We start from the raw sequence: 21,684 nt of genomic DNA, 5'->3' as shown, positions 1-21,684 counted from the left end.
TGTAGGCCAATAGCAGCCTGCAACATCAATGCTCCTTGAGGACTTTAAATATTTATTTCTAAACACACATGGATAAGAGTTCACAAATTACATCAAGTATAAGATTTCTCATATGTATGGTTAAGTCTATACACAAAGGAACATTCAGAACCACAATCTGGAGTAATCACTGCTATCTGAAATTGAGGCAGGGAATAAACTTTCTTGTACAATTCTGCTGACTTTTTCTCTTTGCTATAGCGCCTGGCACTTCCCTAAGCTGCAAGTTAAAGAAAACACAGCAGCACAACTCCTGCAGGAGTGAGGCATGCAATATCATTCTACTGATGGTTAATGACTTTCTCAGCTTAGTGCAGAAATCAAAAGCCCCACACCCCATGAACTTGAAGCTTGTTAACTACAGATCTGCTCTGCAATGTGTTTCTGCCACTTACAGTTGCTAATTCACATAATACTGATCAGTAGTCCCCTAACCAAGGAGTAGGCCTCAGACTCCTTCAGCACTACTACTACTACTAACCACAGCCAATTTTTCCCACCCACCTTAGCAGATTACCCTTACATGTAAGGGAAGAGCTCCAAGTACACGTAAGAGCACATCCAGCCCTTCTGGGAAGACACAACTATTGGTCAGGCAAGTGAGGGAATGACCTCCCAGTAGCATTGGCAATAAAAACCTATACCTGGCACTGAGACAATCTTGTTAATGTCTGTTAGGTAATAACAGTTTATCTGAGATGTCTGCTACTGTCCTAATTAAAGCTGACTTCATCACAACCTGTGACCTGAAGCCTTTATCACTCAAGACTTTCTATTACAGACAAGTTGCAGGGAGCTTTTGGAAAGTCAAATAGCTCCAGACAAAGTAATGATACGAGAAAAATCACTGAGAGAATAGCAAGAAATCTGTCTTGCTATTTTATCTTGGAATACTACCAGCTGAAGAAAAACCTGAAGTTCCAGCATTTTTCTAAGTCCCTAAATACTTCATAGCATTTCTAACAGGTCACTTTTTACTACAATCTCGTAACTCTGAAGTGTTTTAAGTGACAGAGCAGGAAGTGCAAAATAGAGACATGGCCCATACTGACCTTCACCAGCAAATCCAGTTCATGAGTACAGAGTCCTCATGTTCTTATCCAGGGAAGAGAGCAAAGGTGAGATGATTTAAAGTTTTATATGTTGCTCAAAGGAAGAAATGTTAGGTAAGACACCATTACGTACTGGAAGAAGCAACGGAACTTCAGTTTATTAAAATTTTCTACATAAGATACATGTAAGACAAGTGCAAATTAAGACTTTTATTTTCTCCCCACATACATAATTAAAAAGTGAGTGAACACACAAGACAGGAAGCTGAGATACTACACATATATAAGTGACAGTTAAGCTATCAATCTTTTTTCATCTTCAAGATCAAGTCATCACAGAGTTTCAGTAGTTCGTCATTTTCTTTAATCTGTTAAGGACGGGAAAAACAAGAAAGTTTCAGGTATTATAGTGAGCTGCAACAAGTCACACTTACCAAATTATGGAATAGGAACTCCATTTATATGCTAACAAAGTGGACTCTAAAGGACAGTCTACTTTGTGGAAGGTCACATGGCACCCTTAAGAGTTTCACAAAATGAGACAGAATCCACTATACTGTCTCTACATCACGGACTTTCCCCATGATACATGGAGACCAACTGATCAAGGGAGATTTCCTCAGACTCAGTCTTTGTTAGACACACTGAAATTCAAGATAGTGACAATTTAGATTTTAATCTTCACAAGACACACAACTCTGTAGGATGATGCTTTCATATTTTTACTGGTGTGGCAATAGTTTACAGTTTGTATAACTCCTTACACAGTCAAACAATTTTAATAAGAGTTCCTAACATAAAATGCCACCGTATTTAAACAGGAACAAAACTAGTTCTGTGTTAAATAGCTTGTCTCACCTCTCCAGTTACAAGCCTACTGCTGCTTTAGCTACGCAAACCTTAGCTATAAGCCTGAAGATGAACACTAATACAGGGATTTTCCCTAACAGGAATGCATCAGTATTCTGTGTCTTTGATGCTGGCAAAGATACCACTGTGATGCAGTCAAACTAATAGCGAGAGTTTCCAGCAATGTGACTTTTAACCCTCAAAGCTTTTTCCTTTGAAGGCTTCTAACAAAGGTCTGCTTTTACAAAACATTTGAAGACTTGATCTATCCAATATGAAACAATATCAAATATAAGGATTATGAAATACAAGGATTAATGTCCTGAATATTGAAAGAGTTCAGTCAAGGCAAGTCTGCACTAGTGCCAATAGCTTACAAATCACGTTTATGAACAAGCTGAACAGACATTAAGATTTAATCCCAGATTCTGCTCTAGGACATGCTTAAGTTTTAGATCATTATCTCCTACAGCAGTTCAGCTAACCTCCCTGCAGTAGCCTGGATTGATCACTTCTGCAGCCCACTTATGGGAACAAGCCTTTTTCAGAAAGAAAATGAAGTCTAAACATACAGATGAGTTTTGACACAGAGTTGTGCCTTAAGTTTCAAGGTCTATTTCTCAGCAGCTATCAAAATTAGCATGGTTAGTATGGCTATTTCTGGCACTAGTACAAGGTAATTCTTGACCTAGTTAGTCTTAAGGCAATACATTGTAGAAATTCACCCATGGCATTGACCTACCTTTTGTTCAAGGTTCCCCTCTAAAGTCTGGTTCTTCATTTGTTCTTTGCGGAGACTGGCTTGTAGTGCTGTAGTCTCTAATTCAGCTTTGTTTCGTACCTGAGCGATTTCCTCATTTGCTCTGAAATGGAAGCAAGATGGTACTTACATCACCTTCAGACAGAACAGCAAAATAGTTCATAGAATCATACTTTGGATTAATTCCCAAACCAAAAAGGTTTAAGCCAAGTTTTGGCAATAATGAACAACATTTTACAGCAAGCGTGAAAACCATGTACTTCCCTCCCAGTACCTGGCTTCTTGACATGGTACTTACTGAAGCAGCTTTTCTTCTGCATGTGCCTTTAGTGCCTGATACCTCTGCTCCTCTTTTTTAATTCTAGCCAGGTATTCTTCAGCACATTTTTTCAGAGCTTCTTCATTCTGTCCCAAAATCCAAGAACCTTAGTTAGCTTTTAATGTGCTAGTAGATAGAAGTCTCTCCACAAATGGGCTATGTGTCTACACTAAAGTGTCAGTATTTGTATTTGCTCATCAAAATAACAGGAGCAGCTGTAAAAACCCCACAAGACCTACACAGAAACTAAAACTCCCCCTTTCCACTGTTTTAACTTCACAAAGATTTATTTACCCCATTTCCTTCCCAGCACACTATATATTTAGTAGCAAACTCTAAAGTGAAAATATTACTGAAACTGAAATCACTAATCAGTTTTGCATATTTTTGGGTAGTTTTTTTTGGGGGGTGTAAAGGAGGAGATCAGGTTTAAAGAAAGAAATCAGCTTTGTCTTAGCTTGCAATTGTCCCAAGAATAGGTTGAAATCCAACTACTTCAGAGAATCCAAAGAAAGATTCAAGCTTTGGACACTGATGTAAATTTATCCATTAACAGCAAGAAAGTTACATTGGTACGTAGACAATATAACACCTTATTGTAGTAGTTATGATGACAGCAAGTTGAACTGTTCGAAACAAGTGCTAAGACACCCTACTAATTCCAGCTCTTGAATTTAGCACAGTGTTCTCAAGTGACTCTTTAACTCAGTGCTAAGGAAACGCCTTATGAATTTAGGGTAAGAGCTGGAGACAAGATGAAGGAAGTGTGATATTTATTAGTGAGGCAGAAACTTGAGTTGTAACGCAGACATAATGCCTGTTTCTCAAATGTAGATTGCCACAGAACTTTTAAAAGGCTAGTTCTAAGCCTAAATAAATAGGAGACATTAAAAGGATAACTGAGGGGGAAAAACTTCAAAGCCATTTTTAAACACTGACTGGATCAATTTTTATGCATTTCACGCAATAAGAAACCACAGCTTAATTCATAACCTGAAGATGCTGCAGAATGAAGGCTTGACTTTACCAAGTTGAGTTTGGGGTTTTTTTTCAGCTAAAGAACACCTGACAAAACTATCAGCATTTTGACTTGCAATGGAAAAGCCTCCTCAGCATCCATTCAACATGTAGGGGAAACAAGTTGCCCTTATGCAGCAGTTGCTATGTGAAAGTGTTTCAAGTCTGTCTCACAAAAAAGTTATATGCATACATATAATTTCTTCTGTTTGAAGAAACTTTGGCTTCTAACAGAGATCATCATCATACTTTAGGCCAGCCACTAAAAACAAACCAGTAACCTTTATTTAACATCTTTACGCAAACAACAACTTAGCACCTGGTTTTACAGGTAGTGCCTATACTAGCTAATTAATGACTGCTCTAGAAATGCATCACTTCCTCTCCACTAAGTTTCACTTATCTAGAAAGGACAGGATTTGCATTATGGCATCTTACTTTGCGGTAGCCCTCTAGTGCTTCTTTGTGTTTTTCAAATCGTTTGAAGAGTTCAGAGAAAGATTTCTCCATGGAGTTAAGATCTGAAATAGCTTGTTCCTTCTCTTCCACTAGCCTCTGTATTTCTTTACTTGAGGTTTCCTTCTGCTTCTGAGCATCCTCTAAATAAAGTGGAGTTAACTCGTTACAGTCATTGCTTTTAAGGAAACAGTCATATTGTCTTTATATGCTACACAGTACTGCACACCAACCATTAAACACTTATTGTAAGGTGTTTGCCCAAAGCATTGTTTCTCTTGCAATATAGTCAAAATACTATGCTTGCATTTACCATAACAGGAGCTTCAAATGTGATAGAAGCAACCTGAAGACATTTGCTTTCATTCAATACACACAACAGCCTGAAGTCCTGAAGACTGGTATAACAAGCCAAACTAGCATAGCAAACTCTTTCAGGAGGTTTTTAACACACCTGAGCTACGTTTCCCATAGGCTTAAAGAAGCAAAAAAAAAAAAAAGCTGACATAATATTCAGTCTCCTTAAAGAATTAAATTTAAGCAAGGCACCGATTTGGCTATTCAGCTTTGAATTAGGAGAATGGACTTCACTGAAGGTCTTCCTAGGTTTGAAGCCACAAGAAGCTTGCCTACTGACATCACTTACATAAGGTCAGATAATAAACAGCCAAGCACAAGGTGCAAACAACTGGATCTGCCAGTTTTAATAAACATGCCACTGGAGACTAAGAAAAAGCTAGATGTGCTCATGTTTGATTCAGGAAGTCATCATTACCTATCAAGTGATATCACATCTGTATGAACATACATGAAGTGTCACTCTAGCTTCCCTGCCTGCAGCCTGACACACTGAAAGCACCTGTAATATTCATGTTAGCTGAAGTTACTACTCTTTTTCTTCTGATATAAACTTTAGGCTAAGCATGCCCCTGCCCCCACGAGCCATTCAAAAGTTTAAATACGGAACTTACCCATGATTTGTGTTATGGTATTTTCAAACTCAGCAACTATTCTCCTAAAAACGTTAAAGAAATATTGAACATAAGTTAGAAAAAGCAGCTGGAATAAATGAGTAGATATAAAAGCCAGGACATATTCATACCCCATTTCCTTGTATTCCATATGAAGCTTGTCATACTTCTTTTTCCATTCCTGAACCTCCAACTGTTTCTCTTGAACCTTTGAGGGGGAAAAAGTAAACTTTTATTTCTTGCACAGGAAGACATACAAGATTTCATACTCCAAGCAGTCTAAAGGGCAGATTAGGTATACTTAAAACATAATATGCAGAAAAAGTTGTAACTGCTTAACATGACCAAAATTGCTTCGTTATAAATATAAGTCAAATAAGGTGTAGACTGATGTATATATTTTGCATATATGGTTCCACTCAATGTTACTAATATCTCTTCAAATAGCAAGATCAGAGCCAATTCAGCCAACCTCTCACTTGTGTATGTAGCTCACTGTTCCTTTGTCAGTTACGTTCTCCTGAATATTTATAAGGTAGAGTAAAAAAAGCCACACAAATCTGCTAGTTTTAACACAGGAAAGTGCAAATACCTGACATCTATTCTAGTCAAGATCAAATTGCTGTTTGGAGTTATTTATATTCAACATTCAATCCTCCTCCTACCATATTTCCAAGTATAAGGCCTTTGTCTTTATAAAATAACTACACCTATTTCACACCAGCTGAACTAAACCAGAGAACCGTATTGAGCAGTATAAACACTCTCTCCTAAATGCTTCAGTTCTTAATAGAAACCCTAAAACAGAATTAAATGTAACATTGATACTTGACTGCAGTGGGAGGCCTCCAATGACAGAGGCCAAAATATGTAAAACAACCTGGAATTTTAAACAAAAAAAGAAGGTAAGAGCACATGATTACTGCTGATTTGCCCTTGAAAGTGGCACAGTACATTGTAGTACACAGATTTTTCAATAGTTAAACTCATTTTAAATGGATAGCAACATTTCAGATGACAGGAAGTGGGACAAAGTAAAAAAAGTCTACCAACATATAAAAAGAATTAACAATATTTAGACTAGAAACAAATGCTACAAAAGCAAAGGTGTGTAAAAGTGAAAACTGGTTTGAAACTTTCATTTGCAAACAAAACAGAAATGGTGCAGTGACACAAAGAAGCATACTTCCATATAGTGCTATATTTGCCCAGAAGGAAAAGTTGGGGCTTCCCCACACCCCTTCTCACAGTCTGGGGTTGTTTCACCAAAAAACAATAATCATTTAGCCTGTCTCCCTTTCAGGTTAAAACAGCAAGCATTTCTATTGAAGTGACACACAGCTGGAGTCACCCAGTCACGCCTGTCCTGCTACAACTATGTTTGTGTGTTTAAAACATGTTCTTTGAAATAAGAGATTAGAGGACCAATTTTAAGATATTAAAAGCTCTACCCCTGTTATTATAGAAATTCTTCATTTCAGATCAATGAAACAAGAGTTGTCAAAGGTGCACTTGTTTTTCTGTACTAGACAATATGGTGAGTCAAAGTGTCTTCCTAAATGACAGAAAGCAAAAGTTACTCCTGGAGAAGCTAATATTGCTGTACTCTAAAGAAAATGAATAACTTACCAGCAAATGATCACAGTTCATCTTCATTTCGTGCCCTCAGTGTCACTATGCCTGCAGTATAACTACTCAGTAATTTTGAATGCTCCACTTTCTTCTCAAGTTAATTTTGAAGTGTCACAACTAGCTTTAAGGACATTTATGCTGAAGTACTCCTCTTACATTATCATCTTAAGGTTACAAAACCCAGAAGCTATAATGAATCAAGTACTGCAATTTTTGAAGTGAGTAGATACACAACTCTTCTTACATCACTAAGATGATGCAGGTTCAAAAGCAATTTCTATAGTATACAGAATGTGCTTGAAATCCCATCAACTACTTCTCTCTCCTCCACTACTGATTTTCTCCTCCAGAGTGAGCTCCAGATCTCATCTGTATTTTATTAGCTGGACAGAGAGATCAATGCACTGAATTGGCATTAGTTTCATCTTAAGGAAATAATTACATAAGAAGCTTCTCTCTCTTACTGGCAAGAAGAGATATTTACTGTCTAATTTAATAAAGAGCATTCAGATCACTGATATCAAGCCTAGCCATTCTATTTGATAACAGATGCTTTTTAATACTGCCTAGTTCTAAGGCAGAAGCTGACTAATAGATAAGTTTACCTACCGTATTTCCCTAGATATTGCCAATGAAGGGTTTCAGAACATGTTGCCCAAGCTAGTTGTGAATGCTCCATCCCTGGCAGTGTTCAAGGCCAGGCTGGACAGAGCCTTGGGCAACATGGTGTCACCTGAGGCATCCCTGCCCATGGCAGAGATGTTGCAAGTAGATAATCTTTGAGGTCCTTTCCAACCCAAACTATTCTGTGATTCTATATGTGCTGTTCCTATTAAGTGCACACCAAATTCTTCTGAAAGAGATGCTTATGTCAAATATCATGCAAAGAATTACCAAGTACAGAGATTTATACTAGATAATAAAAACAAAAAATACTTTCAGGACTATGCAAAGTTTTGCTGTGGAAGGGTCACCATACCTCTCTCTTAACCAGTTCAACAGCTGCATCCATGTCTTTTTGGCTGTATTTTAGCACATCTATAATAGCATCCACTGCAGTGTTTGCAGAAGCAGGAAAAGGGAGTGAAGAATCATCACTAATCAGGGCATCTGGTATTAAGCAACCTGTGTCCTGTGAGGAGAGGAAATGACATGTAAGAGTTTTAATAAATTCCTACTTTCATGCCATTGATAAGCTGCATGCAGATTACTCAGTGTTAATGTATTTTACTTAAACATCAAAAATACCTCCATAACTGTGTTACCATAACTTCCTTATTTTGTGGGTACCTTTTACAGCTATGTAGTCATCTTTAAGGTATAACAAACTGCTATTCAGCAATTACAGCTACCAGAAACAAAAGCAGATGACACACAATGTTCCCCAGCAGTAACAGAAAAATTACACCATTTTCAGGATGAACTGCTGTGTTGATCTGTTCATAAAAGGCTTTGCAAACTGTAAATTGTAGACTGTAAGTATTTTAGTACTAAAGAAAAGTCTAATAAAAAAGTTTATTTTTTATATAAGTACCTAACCTGGTTTTTAAGCTAACAGTTTAAACCAGTATTAAATACTCTGCAATCTTTCAACATCTGTATAGAAGTCCAGCAACTAGTTTCCATCCCTTTCCCAAAATATCAACATGAAACCCAGTACCATTCCAAACACCCTTACAGAAGTTGTAAATGTTCCCAGAAGATCTATTCCTTTTGGTTTTTCTTCATTTTGAAGACTGACTGCAGGCTTTTCAGCTTTCTCAAGCAATGTACTTGAATCAGCAACAGGACTAAAAATAAACATACACCATTATATTTAAGTCCTGCCTTTTTTTGTAAAGCTCTTGTATCAGCAGTAGTGTGGTCAGCAGGGCCAGGGAAGTGATTATCCCCCTGTACAAAGCACTGGAGAGGCCACACCTCAAATGCTGTGTTCAATTTTGGGCCCCTTACTACAAGACATGAAGATGGTAAAGGGTCTGGAACACAAATCTTATAAGGAACAGCTGAGGAAACTTGCATTGTTTTAGCCAATAGAAAATGAGGCTCAGAGGGGACCTTATCCCTCTCTACAATTACTTGAAAAAAGGTTGTAGCAATGTGGGATCAGTCTCTTCTTCTAAGTAATGAGTGACAGGACAAGAGGAAATGGTCTTAAGTTGCACCAGGGGGAGGCTAAGATTAGATATTAGGAGATACGTCTTCTACAAAAGCTCTCAAGCACCAAAACAGGCTGCTCAGGGAAGTGGTTGAATCACCATCCCTAGAAGCATTTAAAAGACATGTAGATGAGGCTTTAAGTGACATGGCTTAGTGGTGGACTTGGCAGTGCTGGGTTAACAGCTGGACTCGATATTAAGTGTCTTTTCCTATCTAAATGATTCAATGTACTACAGTCTTGACTAAGTGAATACCTACCCATGCTGAAGAGGACCTGTTCTGATATTCACGTTTTTCCCAAGAGTAGTAGAAATCTGTTTCCTCGGACTGTCTCTCAATAGAGGATCAAACTTCAGATAAAGTGATTGTTTCCTTAAGGCAGACTCTTTGAACTGAGGGAAAAGAGGCATAAACTGGCGGATATGCTGCTTCATAGCATAACACACATCCCACACACACATAAGCAATCCTCTGGAAAAAAGGCAAGCCTATTCTTCAGTGGTCAAAGAATTGTTTGCAGGAGAAAAATTACATAAGAGAACTCAGTGCCCACATGCTTAAGTCCTTATATAACACCAAATGAACTCAATCTGCTCACAGACAGAACCAAAAGGGAAAACATTTATGAAGTTTTCAAAACTAGCAGAGGCACTGAAAGGAAGGCAGCATTGTAAGCTGAATGAGCAGTGTAGGTCATCCTCTGTCTTTGCTCTTACAACAATAAGGGCAAACACAGCATGACCAAGAAACAATTTCAATTCAGTGTATTCACTGTATCTTCAGAGTGACTTCTGGACCAAATAAATCAGTAACTAAGGCAAATGAGTAACCAAGATGAACTGATCAAAATATTACGTGCCCAAGTTGGAGACAGATTTCCAGTGACTGCCTATAAAGCAAAAGAGCTTAGAAAAGTGTATTTTTGAAACAATGCTCTCACACAAAGCATTATGTTCTTGCAGTTTTGGCAACCACAGATGAAACGTCATCCATCTCAGTTTCAGCACTATTAAAGAGAAAGTGCACCTTTACAAACTGAAAGCAAAAAGACCTCTGATACTTAGCTGAATTGTCAATAACTATATTCCATGACCACCCCCTGCCCAGCCCTGCCAACACAATCTTTTGGAACAGAACCTGTATTTCTGTGCCTAAGTTCAAAGTAAAGTTATTTCATTGAAATATTTAAAGTTTGACAGTTTCATTTTCCTTTTCTCTCCCCCTCTGCCAGAAAAGTAAATAAAGCATTTCAATGTCATACTTACTGAAGTCCCAAACTGTTCCAGATAGTCTATTTCTATGTCCATACCTAGAACTAGAAAAGAAAGCGATAATAGTGAAGATGCAATATTGTCACATTGTTTCTGTCCGTGGGTGCTTCACTGTAAGACAAACAGGTATGTGTAAAAAGGAAATAAATCCCTGCTCTCATCTCATGAGCTGTAGCTTTTTATTTGCTAAAAATACTGTATTCCTATCTAGACATGAAAAATTAAGTCAGCCAAAGTTGAAGATCTTACAGCTTCCATTTCTCTCCAAATACCTGTAAGAATACATGGAGTTTACACAGTTGAAGAACTTCTGTTGTTCTATGCTTCAAGTGGCAAGCACTCAGATATTCTATTCTTTTATACAATGCCCCATAAAAAAAGGAAAGGAAGATTGGCAATCTCACCATTAAAATTAGCACACAGCTCAGATGTAAACAATGATGTTACAGCCATTTCTCAATATACCGATTTCATTCTAATATTAAGATAAGTGACAGATTGCACTGCAGTCAAACCATTTGCTCATCCTTCCACACTGTAGTCCTGCAAGGAATAACCCTTCCAGGTGGTTAAGTCACAGCTATGTAATAAGCTTTCAACACAGACACACCAGTGCAGAAAGACCATCCACACTGCAATATGAAATCAGTATTCAAGTAGTGTGAAGGCCTGTAGCAATCTACAAGACTCCCAAATACAGGCAGCTAGTTGCATAGCCAAAGTGCTCTCCATTTAGAAAGCCCTTAATACTAGAAGGGATTTTAAGGAAGTGTTTTTTCAGCACAGAGAACTGCCACTGAAACTCTTGCAAGACTATCAGCCTAAATTTCATCCTTCCAGGCAGCCAAATGCCAGTAATCAGCTTCTTCAATTTGGCTTAATCCAAAGTCAAAAAAACATCTAGATATATTTCCAACTAGTCATTGCAGGCTTCACAGTCCTTTCAGAAGGGCAAAATGAAAGACAAAGTAGAATCAATGTCAAAACTGAAGTAGAGACACCCATACACAGGAGTTCCTGTAACACTATCTTTTCTGTCTGTTTTAAATAAATGCCCTTACCTTCTGATGATGGTCTGAAGATCTCTTCAGGTTCAGCATTATCTGTCTGCCCATCTGCTGTTATTTCAGGGCTTTCGGAACTAGGCTTAATTTCTTCTGCAGACACTGACTTTTTTCCAGTGTCAGGAGAAATCGAATTGTCTTGAGAAGGGACACTTGCTGGAGACATTTTAGATGGGCTTATTTGCTTCTCCTGATGAGAAAAAACACAATCCTTTTTATTGTTAAAGTAATGATTAAAGACACAATGATCAAATTGGTTTGTCATAAACTAGCTGGGCAGCCAACATAATAAACCAAGAGCTTCCAAGAATAGAAACTAAACTATCAACACTGAGTACAGCTCATATGATATAGGAGTTGCTTTTTTAGCATCCACACCCTTGTATTTGTCCTCATATGTGACTGCTGATCAAAAAAAGATACTAAACACCAAATTACCAATTTGGCTGTCTCTGATGTTACCTTCAAAAGACAAGTCTGTACAGTTGATACTCATTCAGAGCCACTGAAGATGCATAAACACACAAATTCTTTGACTTAACCTTGTCAAACCAATGTGCAACACTTTGTCTAAGAACTCTGCTTCGAGAAACAGCTCTTTAAAGAACTGGACACCTTTCCTATACACCTTACCCTGGCGCTTTCTCCTGGAAGTTCAGCTTCTGCTTGAACTTCTGTCTTGTCATTTTGGGTTCTTGGTTTTTCTTTTACCACACTCTGTTTGCTGATTTCCCTAAAGAAAAAGCAAACAAACCAAAATCCAAGTCAGACAGGCAGTTCTGAATTCTGCATTCACAAATATATCCTGAAGCACTGAACAAAGTAAGCTTCTATGAGAGTTTCTTCTGCCACAGTAGAGGAAGCTTTACAGAGGGTGGGGATGTAAATTCACTGCCTTGTCTAGTGACAAATGACAGAAGGCTCTCCCACCACCAGAAGCAGTATTATCTGTGAAGCAGAAAGTCACAGCAATACCACTTATTCCTGCTCACTTAACACGGTTATTTCCACTTGTCAAGCTATTTTCCTATTAAAGTTTTTGGTTTAATTAAGAACAGCCTCACAAGCAGCCTGCTACTCTGTCCAAAGTAACACAGTGATTTTTGGTGCAAAACACAGAACTTTATTAGAGAAAGACAATACCTTATTTACTGCTGACAGGTAAAACTTAACTTTTCACCTTGGTAAACAGTAGCGGATCATGTTACACAGAGAGCAAAAGAGCAAACATTCTGTCTAGTGAACACATTGTGCCAGTCTAGTTCTGGTAAGCACCTGCCTATCTATACGAATGCTGAAATTTCTAGGAAAGGCAACACCACATACCCCATTCACAAATACAAGGCTTTGCGTGGTGCCAGAAAAAAATGCAGCTTCAGTGACAGGCCTTTTACATTCAGATATCAAGAAAATGCAGGGAAGAAACAGCACCTCAGAGGGGTCAGCCAGCACACTAAGAGAACAGAATTGCCTAGTCTCTCCACAAGCTGCATGATTTACAACATTGCTCATTACCTCCTTTTTTAAAACACAGCAGCAGTCACCCAATTCTCTGATCTTGGAGGAGTGGGAAGAGCCACCTGATCAAGGCACTAAAAGTCCTCCTATATATGCCTGCTCCCCCCATTCCTCCAGGTTTAAGAACACCTTTTGCCTAAAGCTAGCCATTTAGAGACTGCTTCCCCAGTGAGATTTTTGCTGTTGCAACATGCTGTGTTAAACATTACAATGTGCAATAGACTCAGCCTACCTCACTGGGAGGAAGGAGGTAAGAATCAAGCAGTTAGACACACCATCTATCTTTCCTCACATGAGGTCAAGGTGCTTCTACATTCAGCTACACATTTACTTACAGATTCTGGGGTTCTCTTTTCTCAAGAGCTTCACTGGTACGTGGGCTGTTATCCTGCTCCACTGGAAGAGGCTGCCTTTCTGAAAAGGTACTATCCTGCTCCTCTTGCAAGTGAGCTTCCTGAGAGCTAGGCTCAGAACACTCAGGTGAGGTGGAAATTTTAGCACCACCTCCAAACGGATTAAAGTTCGGATCATCAAGTTTGTCCCAATCAACCTTATAAGATGCTTTAGGAACAGGGATCTCATCTTCCACATTACTTTTATTTTGCACTTCAGTATTCTCAGTTTTTGGTTTGGTAATAGGAATTTTTCTGGAAGGTGGTTTAATTCCAGATCTTTTACCTAGCTTCTTAGGAGGTGGCTTTCTAGCAGTGGTATTGTCAAAGTCAAATTCCAGTTTTACTGGTCCAGCCTTGATGACATCAGACTTTTCGGCAGGTTCCTCTTTGGAGATAGCCAGCTCTTCTGCGGAGGCTTTTTCTGCTACTGAAACATTCTGGAGTTTCAATTCCCCAGTTTTGGGAGAATCTGTGACATCTGAACTACGGGGACCTAAGCTGCCAGATAACGGTGCAGGTGTAGGTGCTTCTGCTAATCCCACTGATGTATCAGTTTGGCTCACATCTGTGGAAGCAGACTTCACATCCTGCACAGCTTCACTGACTGCTTGCTTAGGCAACAGCGTGGATTTGTCAGACTCCAGCTCTCCCAATGGAGATTCTTTTACAGATAAAAGTGTCTTCTCCTCTTCACTTGAGCGCTCTGTACTTGCTGGGGTTGAATCCAAAGGAGATGAATCATCCAGCATAGGAGAACCACTACTTCTTTCAGGAGTTTTCTCAGGGCTGCTAGATACTTTCACAGGAGGAGACTTCTGAAGCTTTCCAGAATGCTGCAACTGTGTTGAACTTTGAAAAGGATTAATGTCATTTAAGTTATCAAAATCAAGATTGTAGGAACCTCGACTCTTCACTGGCATCTCATCATCTGGGTAAGGAGCTGCACTGACCTTCTCTGGCATTTGTTTGTTTATCACTGTACTGTCTGCTTCAGCTTCAGTCTTTTGTTGACATGTGCTGCATTTAAAAAAATAAAAATAAAGATATCACTCATAGCTATTTTTAGGCATCATTTCGAATCATCTTTAGAAAGATACTTGCACAAGTAGCTTTGCATGCTCAGAGTAATCTGGTGTTACTCGACATAAGGCAGCTGACAGCAAAAGGATATAACAGCAAAAATTCAGTTGCCATGTCAGAATGTCAGAAAGTTATGAGCTTTGGTACACATGAACTACAGGGAGACCAGTCCTTGAAGCTAGTCAGTATTCTTAAGCTATCTGTTGTACACAGCTGTGTTAGCTTCCACCAGCCATCACTGGAGACTGCTCTAGTCACAACACCATATGAACACTTCCATTTCACTAGACAGTGAAATATACACTGCTTAGGAAGTGCTGTTAACAGTAAGCAGCTCAAACGCAGGCACAACTAGTACATCTTCTTGCAGATTCCTCTATGAGTCATGACAGACTCACAAGTCTACAACCAAACTGAGACATTATTCAGCTTCTCCCATTCTAGTCATTACTCTGTCTGGTGATTCTGCCAGATATTTTTTCCCTTGAAAACATGCACCAGCATTTCATTTGTGACAGCCTACATACAAAAACAGAACCTGGACTACAGGCACTCAAAACTCTGTGCACCCGCAAAACTGAAGAGCAAAGTGGTACACAAGAAAACACTTCTCCAGTTAGAGATTCTCCACCAGAAGAAACAGGTTAAAGAAAGGGTTTGTGCATTCCCTACAGCTGAGTATTCTACAAAGTACTGCTTCCCCCTTTATTCCCCAAACTCTACTCAACTTTCAAGGCTTAGCCTCAGACTACAGAGAGTTAAGCCATTACTTCCTGCAACAGGATTTCCTCCCATTGTTTTGTCCCTTGGTAAAGTTATTAAAGTTATTATTCTTACATGCCACCCGTATCTGTTGTAGAACAGAACACGATTAAAACCATCTCAGTAAAAACACCACTTTGATAAACCCAAAAGCAAAAGAAAAGGTAAAGAGTTCAGGAAGTCATTCTCACCCGGTTTGAGTGCCCCTTCCCTGCAATAGTTCAGCCCCAGGCTCCTTCAACTAATCAAGCCCCTCCCATTCTCCGCCAGCGTTTAACCTAATAAATGCCAGTCAAAAGCAAACACCTGCTTGAAACTTGGCTTTAGTCTGAAGTGACACCCTTCAGCAGCACACAGTTGTGCTACAAATTCTTACATTTTACAAGCAGAAAGGATGTGTAGACTAAAAGCAATGTCTTGCCACATAATTATCCCTTAATTAAAATCAACTCCCTGCTAGCCCTTTTAACTCACTTGAACTTTATATGTATCAATCTTTATGTGAGAAAGAAGTTCCGAGCATAAATGCAATTAAGTAATTGTGGTGACTAGTTCAGTTCTAAAATAGAGCATACATGTAAGTTACCAGTTGAAGCAAATGTTCTTTAAGTGTTCTTTAACATTCTTCCCCTCTCCCTCTCCCAAAGCCAAGAATGGGGTCAAATTAAAGTATTTGGTAGCTAAAAAACTAAACTACCAAAGCTTCGTCTTTTGCAGAAGACAAAGCTACCATCTGAGACTCCTTGCTACAGGGAATTATAGGTAACAGATGTTTATACAAGTTTAAATGGGGCTAAAAAAGTCAGTAACATAAATACACACTGAAACCTATTAAATAACACTGTATTATTGTACACTTATAACAATATTTCTACTATAGCAGAGTTGCAAAACCTCAAACTGGGACACTGCAGACTTCATTCTCTTCTCTAGACAGCTACCCTGAGCCACCTTAGAGATTCAGGCTACAATACTATAAAGGTGCACAAACTTGTTCATACTTGGGATTGATGTTATCTTTACTTTCTGTTGCTAGATTTTCTTTAATCTTAATACTCATTGACTCAAGGTTTCAATTCAGAGGATAGATTTTTTTTTTCCTTAAGATAGAAGAAATTTTAAGGATTAGCTTCAGAACAGTTGCAGAGTCACATGAAAATCTTACTGTGGGAAACAGCTTTGTATTCTCTGCCTAATGTGTCTCTTTTCTTAAACTGCTCACCCATGTCATAAGTCATCTCCACAAAATCAGTTACCGAAGAGTCAGAAATAGATTTCAATATTCAATATAACCACCAAGTTAATTGTTACTACTTTTAATAAAATTATCTTTGAAAGAGTTTGTGCATCGAAGCCAGCATTAGTTTTGGTCCTCCTGTGCAGTTTACATCTTGTTATAAAATACAAGATTACATTTTAACTATACAGGTTTATAATGGGCAAAAATTAACTTAAGCATGTCCCACATTGCTAATACTACTGGCAGCAATTACATTACTTACTCAGCATTGATGGATGTAGATAAATCATCCACCAAGTCTTCACTGCAATCATCAAGTGTAAAAGTAGTCTCAAGTTTGTCTGTCATAGTAGGACTTAAAATTTTTCGAGTCTGAGGATCTCGTAGAGGAGTCTGAAAGGTTACCTTTAAGAAAGGGGTGGGGGGGAGGGAAGGAAGAACATAAATACCACAGTACTTTCAAGCTCAAAATATTATCTGCATTCAGTAGCAGAGATCATAGGAGGAGAAAGAATATAATCAATACAAAAGTAGAAGTTTACCTTCATAGCTTTTGCCACACTTTTTGGTGGCAAGTTCTCTTTCTGGGACAGGCGTAGAATGGAAGGTCTCCCTGTAGGTTCCGGTGGTGAGAAGAAAAAGCCACAGTCTTCAGCTGTTAGGTCATCCTTGAAGTTCTCTCCATTTTCACCATTTTCTGCATTTAAAATCTGCAGACTCATTCTATAACATCAACACATAACAACGTTGCATGGTGAATGAGGGGGTGTGGTCAGCCAGATGCAATTTCAGATAACTAAGAACTTGGAAGCCTGACACAGGCTAACAAATATTAACAGCTTCAAAAGAAGTTTTAGAAGTGCTGAAGCCCTTCATATGAAAAGGTGTACCTCAGAAGGCTCTGAAAGCATTTACATGCAGCACTGCATAGCCCTCTCCTTTTGTTAGGGGTCTGAGCAGTTGTTGACATTACACTTTCCACAGTTAGCATTATTTTCTTTACTAATTAAGCTGCCCATCCTTTAAAGGGAGCTCTGTCATTTGCAGGTTCTTCATTCCCAACCCCTTAGAGCCAGCAGGGACACAGTCATGCCTCTTGTAATGGTGGCATCTAGCTAAGCAAAATTACAGGTTTTGCAAGGGGCAGATGACAATCATTTCTCTATTTTATTCACATGGTCTAATTACTGCATTGTATTTCAGCAAACATCAAACCCAGATTTTGTTGGTTGGAGTGTTTATGATCAGAGTGCTGAAAATTATTTAGCTTTTCCTGCTGTTTTAAGACACAGTACTTAAGAATCCTTCACAGTATAGACATTACTGGTATGCAAATCTGAAAAAAATGTAATTAAAAAGGTATTTCTTAAATACTGTACTTGCATTGGACATACACAAACTTCTGTAAACCATATAGGCTGATTTAATCTTACTGGTATTTCAAGTGTGAAGGATTTGAAACTACAGCCTACATCACAACTAAGATTAAGGATGAAAATAAGCTAGAAATAGAGAAAGAACACATTTGAAGTACACAAGGAAAGTCAGCATGTTACAGATACTTGAACTCTGTCTACCTTTTATTCCCACTGGAGCCTCCACTATTGTTAAAAGTTTAACAACCAATACCCATTGATGCCACTGCTGTTTCTTTAACCCAAAAAAGTACCAGAGCTGAGAAGGCACGATCTAAGTATAAGATCTAGGTATAAGCACCATCCATGAAGGATGACCCCCAGAAGCTCAGTTAGTTATCTGATAAACCACTAACAGAGCAATTTATTTTGGAAGAACTGATGTATTACCTTGTACCATCTCTGCAAGATAATCACTATCGAGTGGAAGAGATGTTAGCTTTCTGCAATGGATAACCAAGTGATCTCAAATGCTCAATTTGACCAAAAAGCTAATCCTTAGCTTGTTTTTATACCCTCCATCATGTAGTCAAGATTAAACAAGAAAATCAGCAGAGGAAGACTCCAAATGACTGTGTTAATTGTCATAAAGAGGTTACAAGAACACTCCCACTGAAAATTTTAAGTCACATTTTCAATCTCATTGTCCTCATGTATTCAAATTTCTGCATATAATCCTCCATGCACATTTCCTCACTCTTACATAGATTCTTATGGGAAAGTCTGTTTCCTACTCTGAACTCAGCTGCTTTGTCTGCAAAGCATTTTTAATCAGCAGTGGAATGCAAACAATGGCTACAGAAGCAATGGCAAGCAAAGTATGTCCATATTAGCTATGTCTTCAGTCCTTTATTCTTTATCATATTCATACTTTAGCACAAGTTAACTTATACATGAAGTATTCTCACATTAACTTGCAGAACTTGAAGTGAACTTCGTTGCTTTTCTTTATTCTACAAAGACATTGAGATAGCAGACCATGTGAATCTCCACAAGCTGTAGGTGTTTGTTGGAGTTACTTTAGAAATAAAGACAAGGACATAAAGCTGTCAACACCTTCCAAAACAAGCTTCATAAGCAGGGAAGGTTTGTCATTAAGCTATTTCTGCACCACTGTAAAACAGATCCTGTTCATTAAAATACCCAATAAATTGATGCCATATAAACAGATATTTGTCCAGCATTTTATATATTAAAACTAAAAACCAAATGCCTTTCTACAATTGAATCAAAGTAATTTCACATTTATTTAAAATATTCATAATCAATATAGGATCTAAATCATATTTCACAAGTTCATTAGCTAGTATTTGTGCTAAGCTGAAAGGAGAAGGGAGGCTTTATGGAAGACATCATTTTGTTTAAAGGGATCAGTGTTGAAAGTATGCAGATATTGTGAAAGACAGCAAATTTCCCCCTATATCAAGTCAAAGCTCACAAAAATGAAACTGCTCCTAGTTTTAGAATGATACTTACCCAGGCACAAGCAGCAGTCTTTCATTCTGTATCCAAGAATGAACATAAACTCAATGGCATCAGATAATTAAACTTCTGGTACCTATCATTTGTAGACAGTGGTCTTCATGGCAACTACCTGCTGTTTAATGAGCACTGGGGCACAACATCCTGGTCTCAAATACCTAAATAAGCCACTGAATATGCAGGGTAAAGATGGAATTTTTCTACTTGATTACCCTCTGAATGCCTCTACAAGCTCAGATGCAGAGCACCTGCTCATGGACAAGCTAATAGTATGTGCTAGGAATACTTCCATACAAACTAATGCAGAGCTGGCCAACATACATATATATTCAGTGCAAACATCTCAATTCAGAAATCTGGAGAGGGACTTTTTCCAAGAGCATATAGTAACAGAACAAGGGGGGATGGCTTTAAGCTGACAGAAGTGAGAATTAGACTTCAGGAAAAAAACTTTTGACCATGAGGGTGGAGAGACACCAGCACAGGTTGCCCGAAGCTGTGGCTGCCCCATCCCTGGAGTGTTCGAGGCCAGGCTGGATGGGGCTTGGAACAACCTGGTCTAATGTAAGGTGTCCCTTTCTGTGTCAGGGGTTGGAGTAAGATGAGGTTTAAGGTCCCTTCCAACCCAAATTATTCTGTGATTCTATGAAATAAACACTCTCCTGGTTAACTGACTCATAATCACCTTTCCCTGAACAGATCATTTGAGGAAGGGGAATTTGCATCAGTTTTAGCCAAAACCAAGTTCTGGAGGCCACAGATGTGGTGCCCAAGGCCAGCCAACCCCATGAAACCCAGCTGTGGGCACTGGGATGCAGCTCGTGGCAGAGAAACAAAAGATGGCCTTGGCCTTCCGTGGCAGCCAGCCACTAAGGGGCTCCTCCATGCAGGGCTGGGGAAGGCTTAGCAGGCTCCCCGAGGAAGCACGATCACTTCCCATCATTGCACCTTAAAGCCATGCTTTAAGTTAAAACAAACAGCAACCCTCCCCCAGCCCCACAATGCTCCTGAGTCACCCTAGGCCACAGAAGACCCACATCACTGCCCTAGAAATGCAGTGGGGTATCCTCAACAGTCCCCCACACCGCCAAGCTGCTGGAACCTCCCTCAGCCCCATTAAAGCCCTCAACACCCCCGACCATTAACCCCAAGCTCCTAGCTCTGCTTCATCCCTAAACTCACAAAAGCCGTCTCGTCCCCCACCCCCAGTATCTTGGTCCTAAGAGTACAAAAGTGACGCCGAGACCCATCGACAGAAGCTGTTCTGCCCCACACCATCCCCAAGCTCACAGAGTGGGCCCCCAAAGCCTGTAATTACTGCTTATGTCTTTCCCCCCATTCCCGCCTACACCACCCCACGCTCCCACTGCCCACCCCTCCCAAACTCACTAGTACAGCCCTCAGCTCCATAGACAATCAAGCTACCCCCCAAATGACCCCTACCTGGCGGCAGGGCCCCGGAGCAAGCCCGGGGGACGCTCAACAGAGGCGATGGGAAGGACCGGACCGGCAGACACCCCGCTCGTTACGAACACCGCTGGGCAGCGCCCCCCTGCCGCCACCACAGGATTTCAAATTCCAACGGCAGCCCCGGCCAGCGAATGAGGAAGCAGCATTGGGACGAGCCAGCCAATCACAAGAGCGCCTTGGAGGAGGGCGGGAGCAGTCACTATCCCTGGTGTGGGCCGCGCGGGGAGTGTTGGGTAGTGTGTAGTTCAGCATGGCGGCGGTCCGTGGTGATGTCCTGCTTCAGACCCCCTTCAGACCCGCTTCGGATCCACTTCGGATCCACTTCGGATCCCACTGTTCTGGGAAGCACATACCGGCTATGGGAGAAAACTGCCTGTTTGGTGTTCTTCGTGAAGGGTCTGAGGTGGCAGATCAGGCCCCACTGGACTTTACCGTCTCTAGGGGCAGAGATTTGTGGATATAAGTCCTGAGGTAAATAATGCTGCCCTTTGGCGTGAAATCTTATTAAAGCAAATTTTCAACACCCAAACCCTTTTGCAGTAGAAGGAGTGGAATAAGAGGCATGGAAAGAAGTGCCGAAGGCCCATTTGGATCACCGTAGGGGCACTCACTTCACTATTGCCGTGCCTTGTGGCCAGGGGAAGGTCTGGCAGTTGCTGGCCCATCCTCACTGCTTTATGCTGTACCACACACAGGTTTCCACGCAAAGCAAAACTGGGCCAGAATTTAACA

General features: G+C 39.8%; 1 protein-coding gene across 3 annotated transcripts; it reads right to left on the bottom strand.

Moving 5' to 3' along the window:
* Positions 1–1,221: 1,221 nt before the first annotated feature.
* Positions 1,222–21,033, bottom strand: TACC3 (transforming acidic coiled-coil containing protein 3). 3 transcript variants are annotated; one of them, XM_005148540.3, is made up of 16 exons: positions 20,926–21,033; positions 17,128–17,308; positions 16,848–16,990; positions 13,444–14,520; positions 12,224–12,323; positions 11,588–11,780; positions 10,521–10,570; positions 9,514–9,647; positions 8,774–8,885; positions 8,075–8,227; positions 5,595–5,671; positions 5,464–5,507; positions 4,475–4,635; positions 2,999–3,105; positions 2,683–2,803; positions 1,222–1,459 (listed from the first exon to the last, which is right to left on the bottom strand). In XM_005148540.3, the coding sequence occupies exons 2-16, from the start codon at positions 17,305–17,307 to the stop codon at positions 1,394–1,396; spliced, it is 2,718 nt and encodes a 905-aa protein (XP_005148597.2). In that variant the 5' UTR covers position 17,308; positions 20,926–21,033; the 3' UTR covers positions 1,222–1,393. The 3 variants fall into 3 exon arrangements, with proteins under 3 accessions (XP_005148597.2, XP_030904273.2, XP_030904274.2); XM_031048413.2 differs by lacking the exon at positions 20,926–21,033 and adding an exon at positions 19,477–19,494; XM_031048414.2 differs by lacking the exons at positions 16,848–16,990; positions 17,128–17,308; positions 20,926–21,033 and adding an exon at positions 15,537–15,596.
* Positions 21,034–21,684: the final 651 nt, after the last annotated feature.

Source organism: Melopsittacus undulatus, chromosome 7 (genome assembly GCF_012275295.1).
Source record: "Melopsittacus undulatus isolate bMelUnd1 chromosome 7, bMelUnd1.mat.Z, whole genome shotgun sequence".
Classification (NCBI taxonomy): domain Eukaryota; kingdom Metazoa; phylum Chordata; class Aves; order Psittaciformes; family Psittaculidae; genus Melopsittacus; species Melopsittacus undulatus.
The sequence above is the reverse complement of the archived record's forward strand: the minus strand, read 5'-3'. Positions and strand labels throughout refer to the sequence as shown.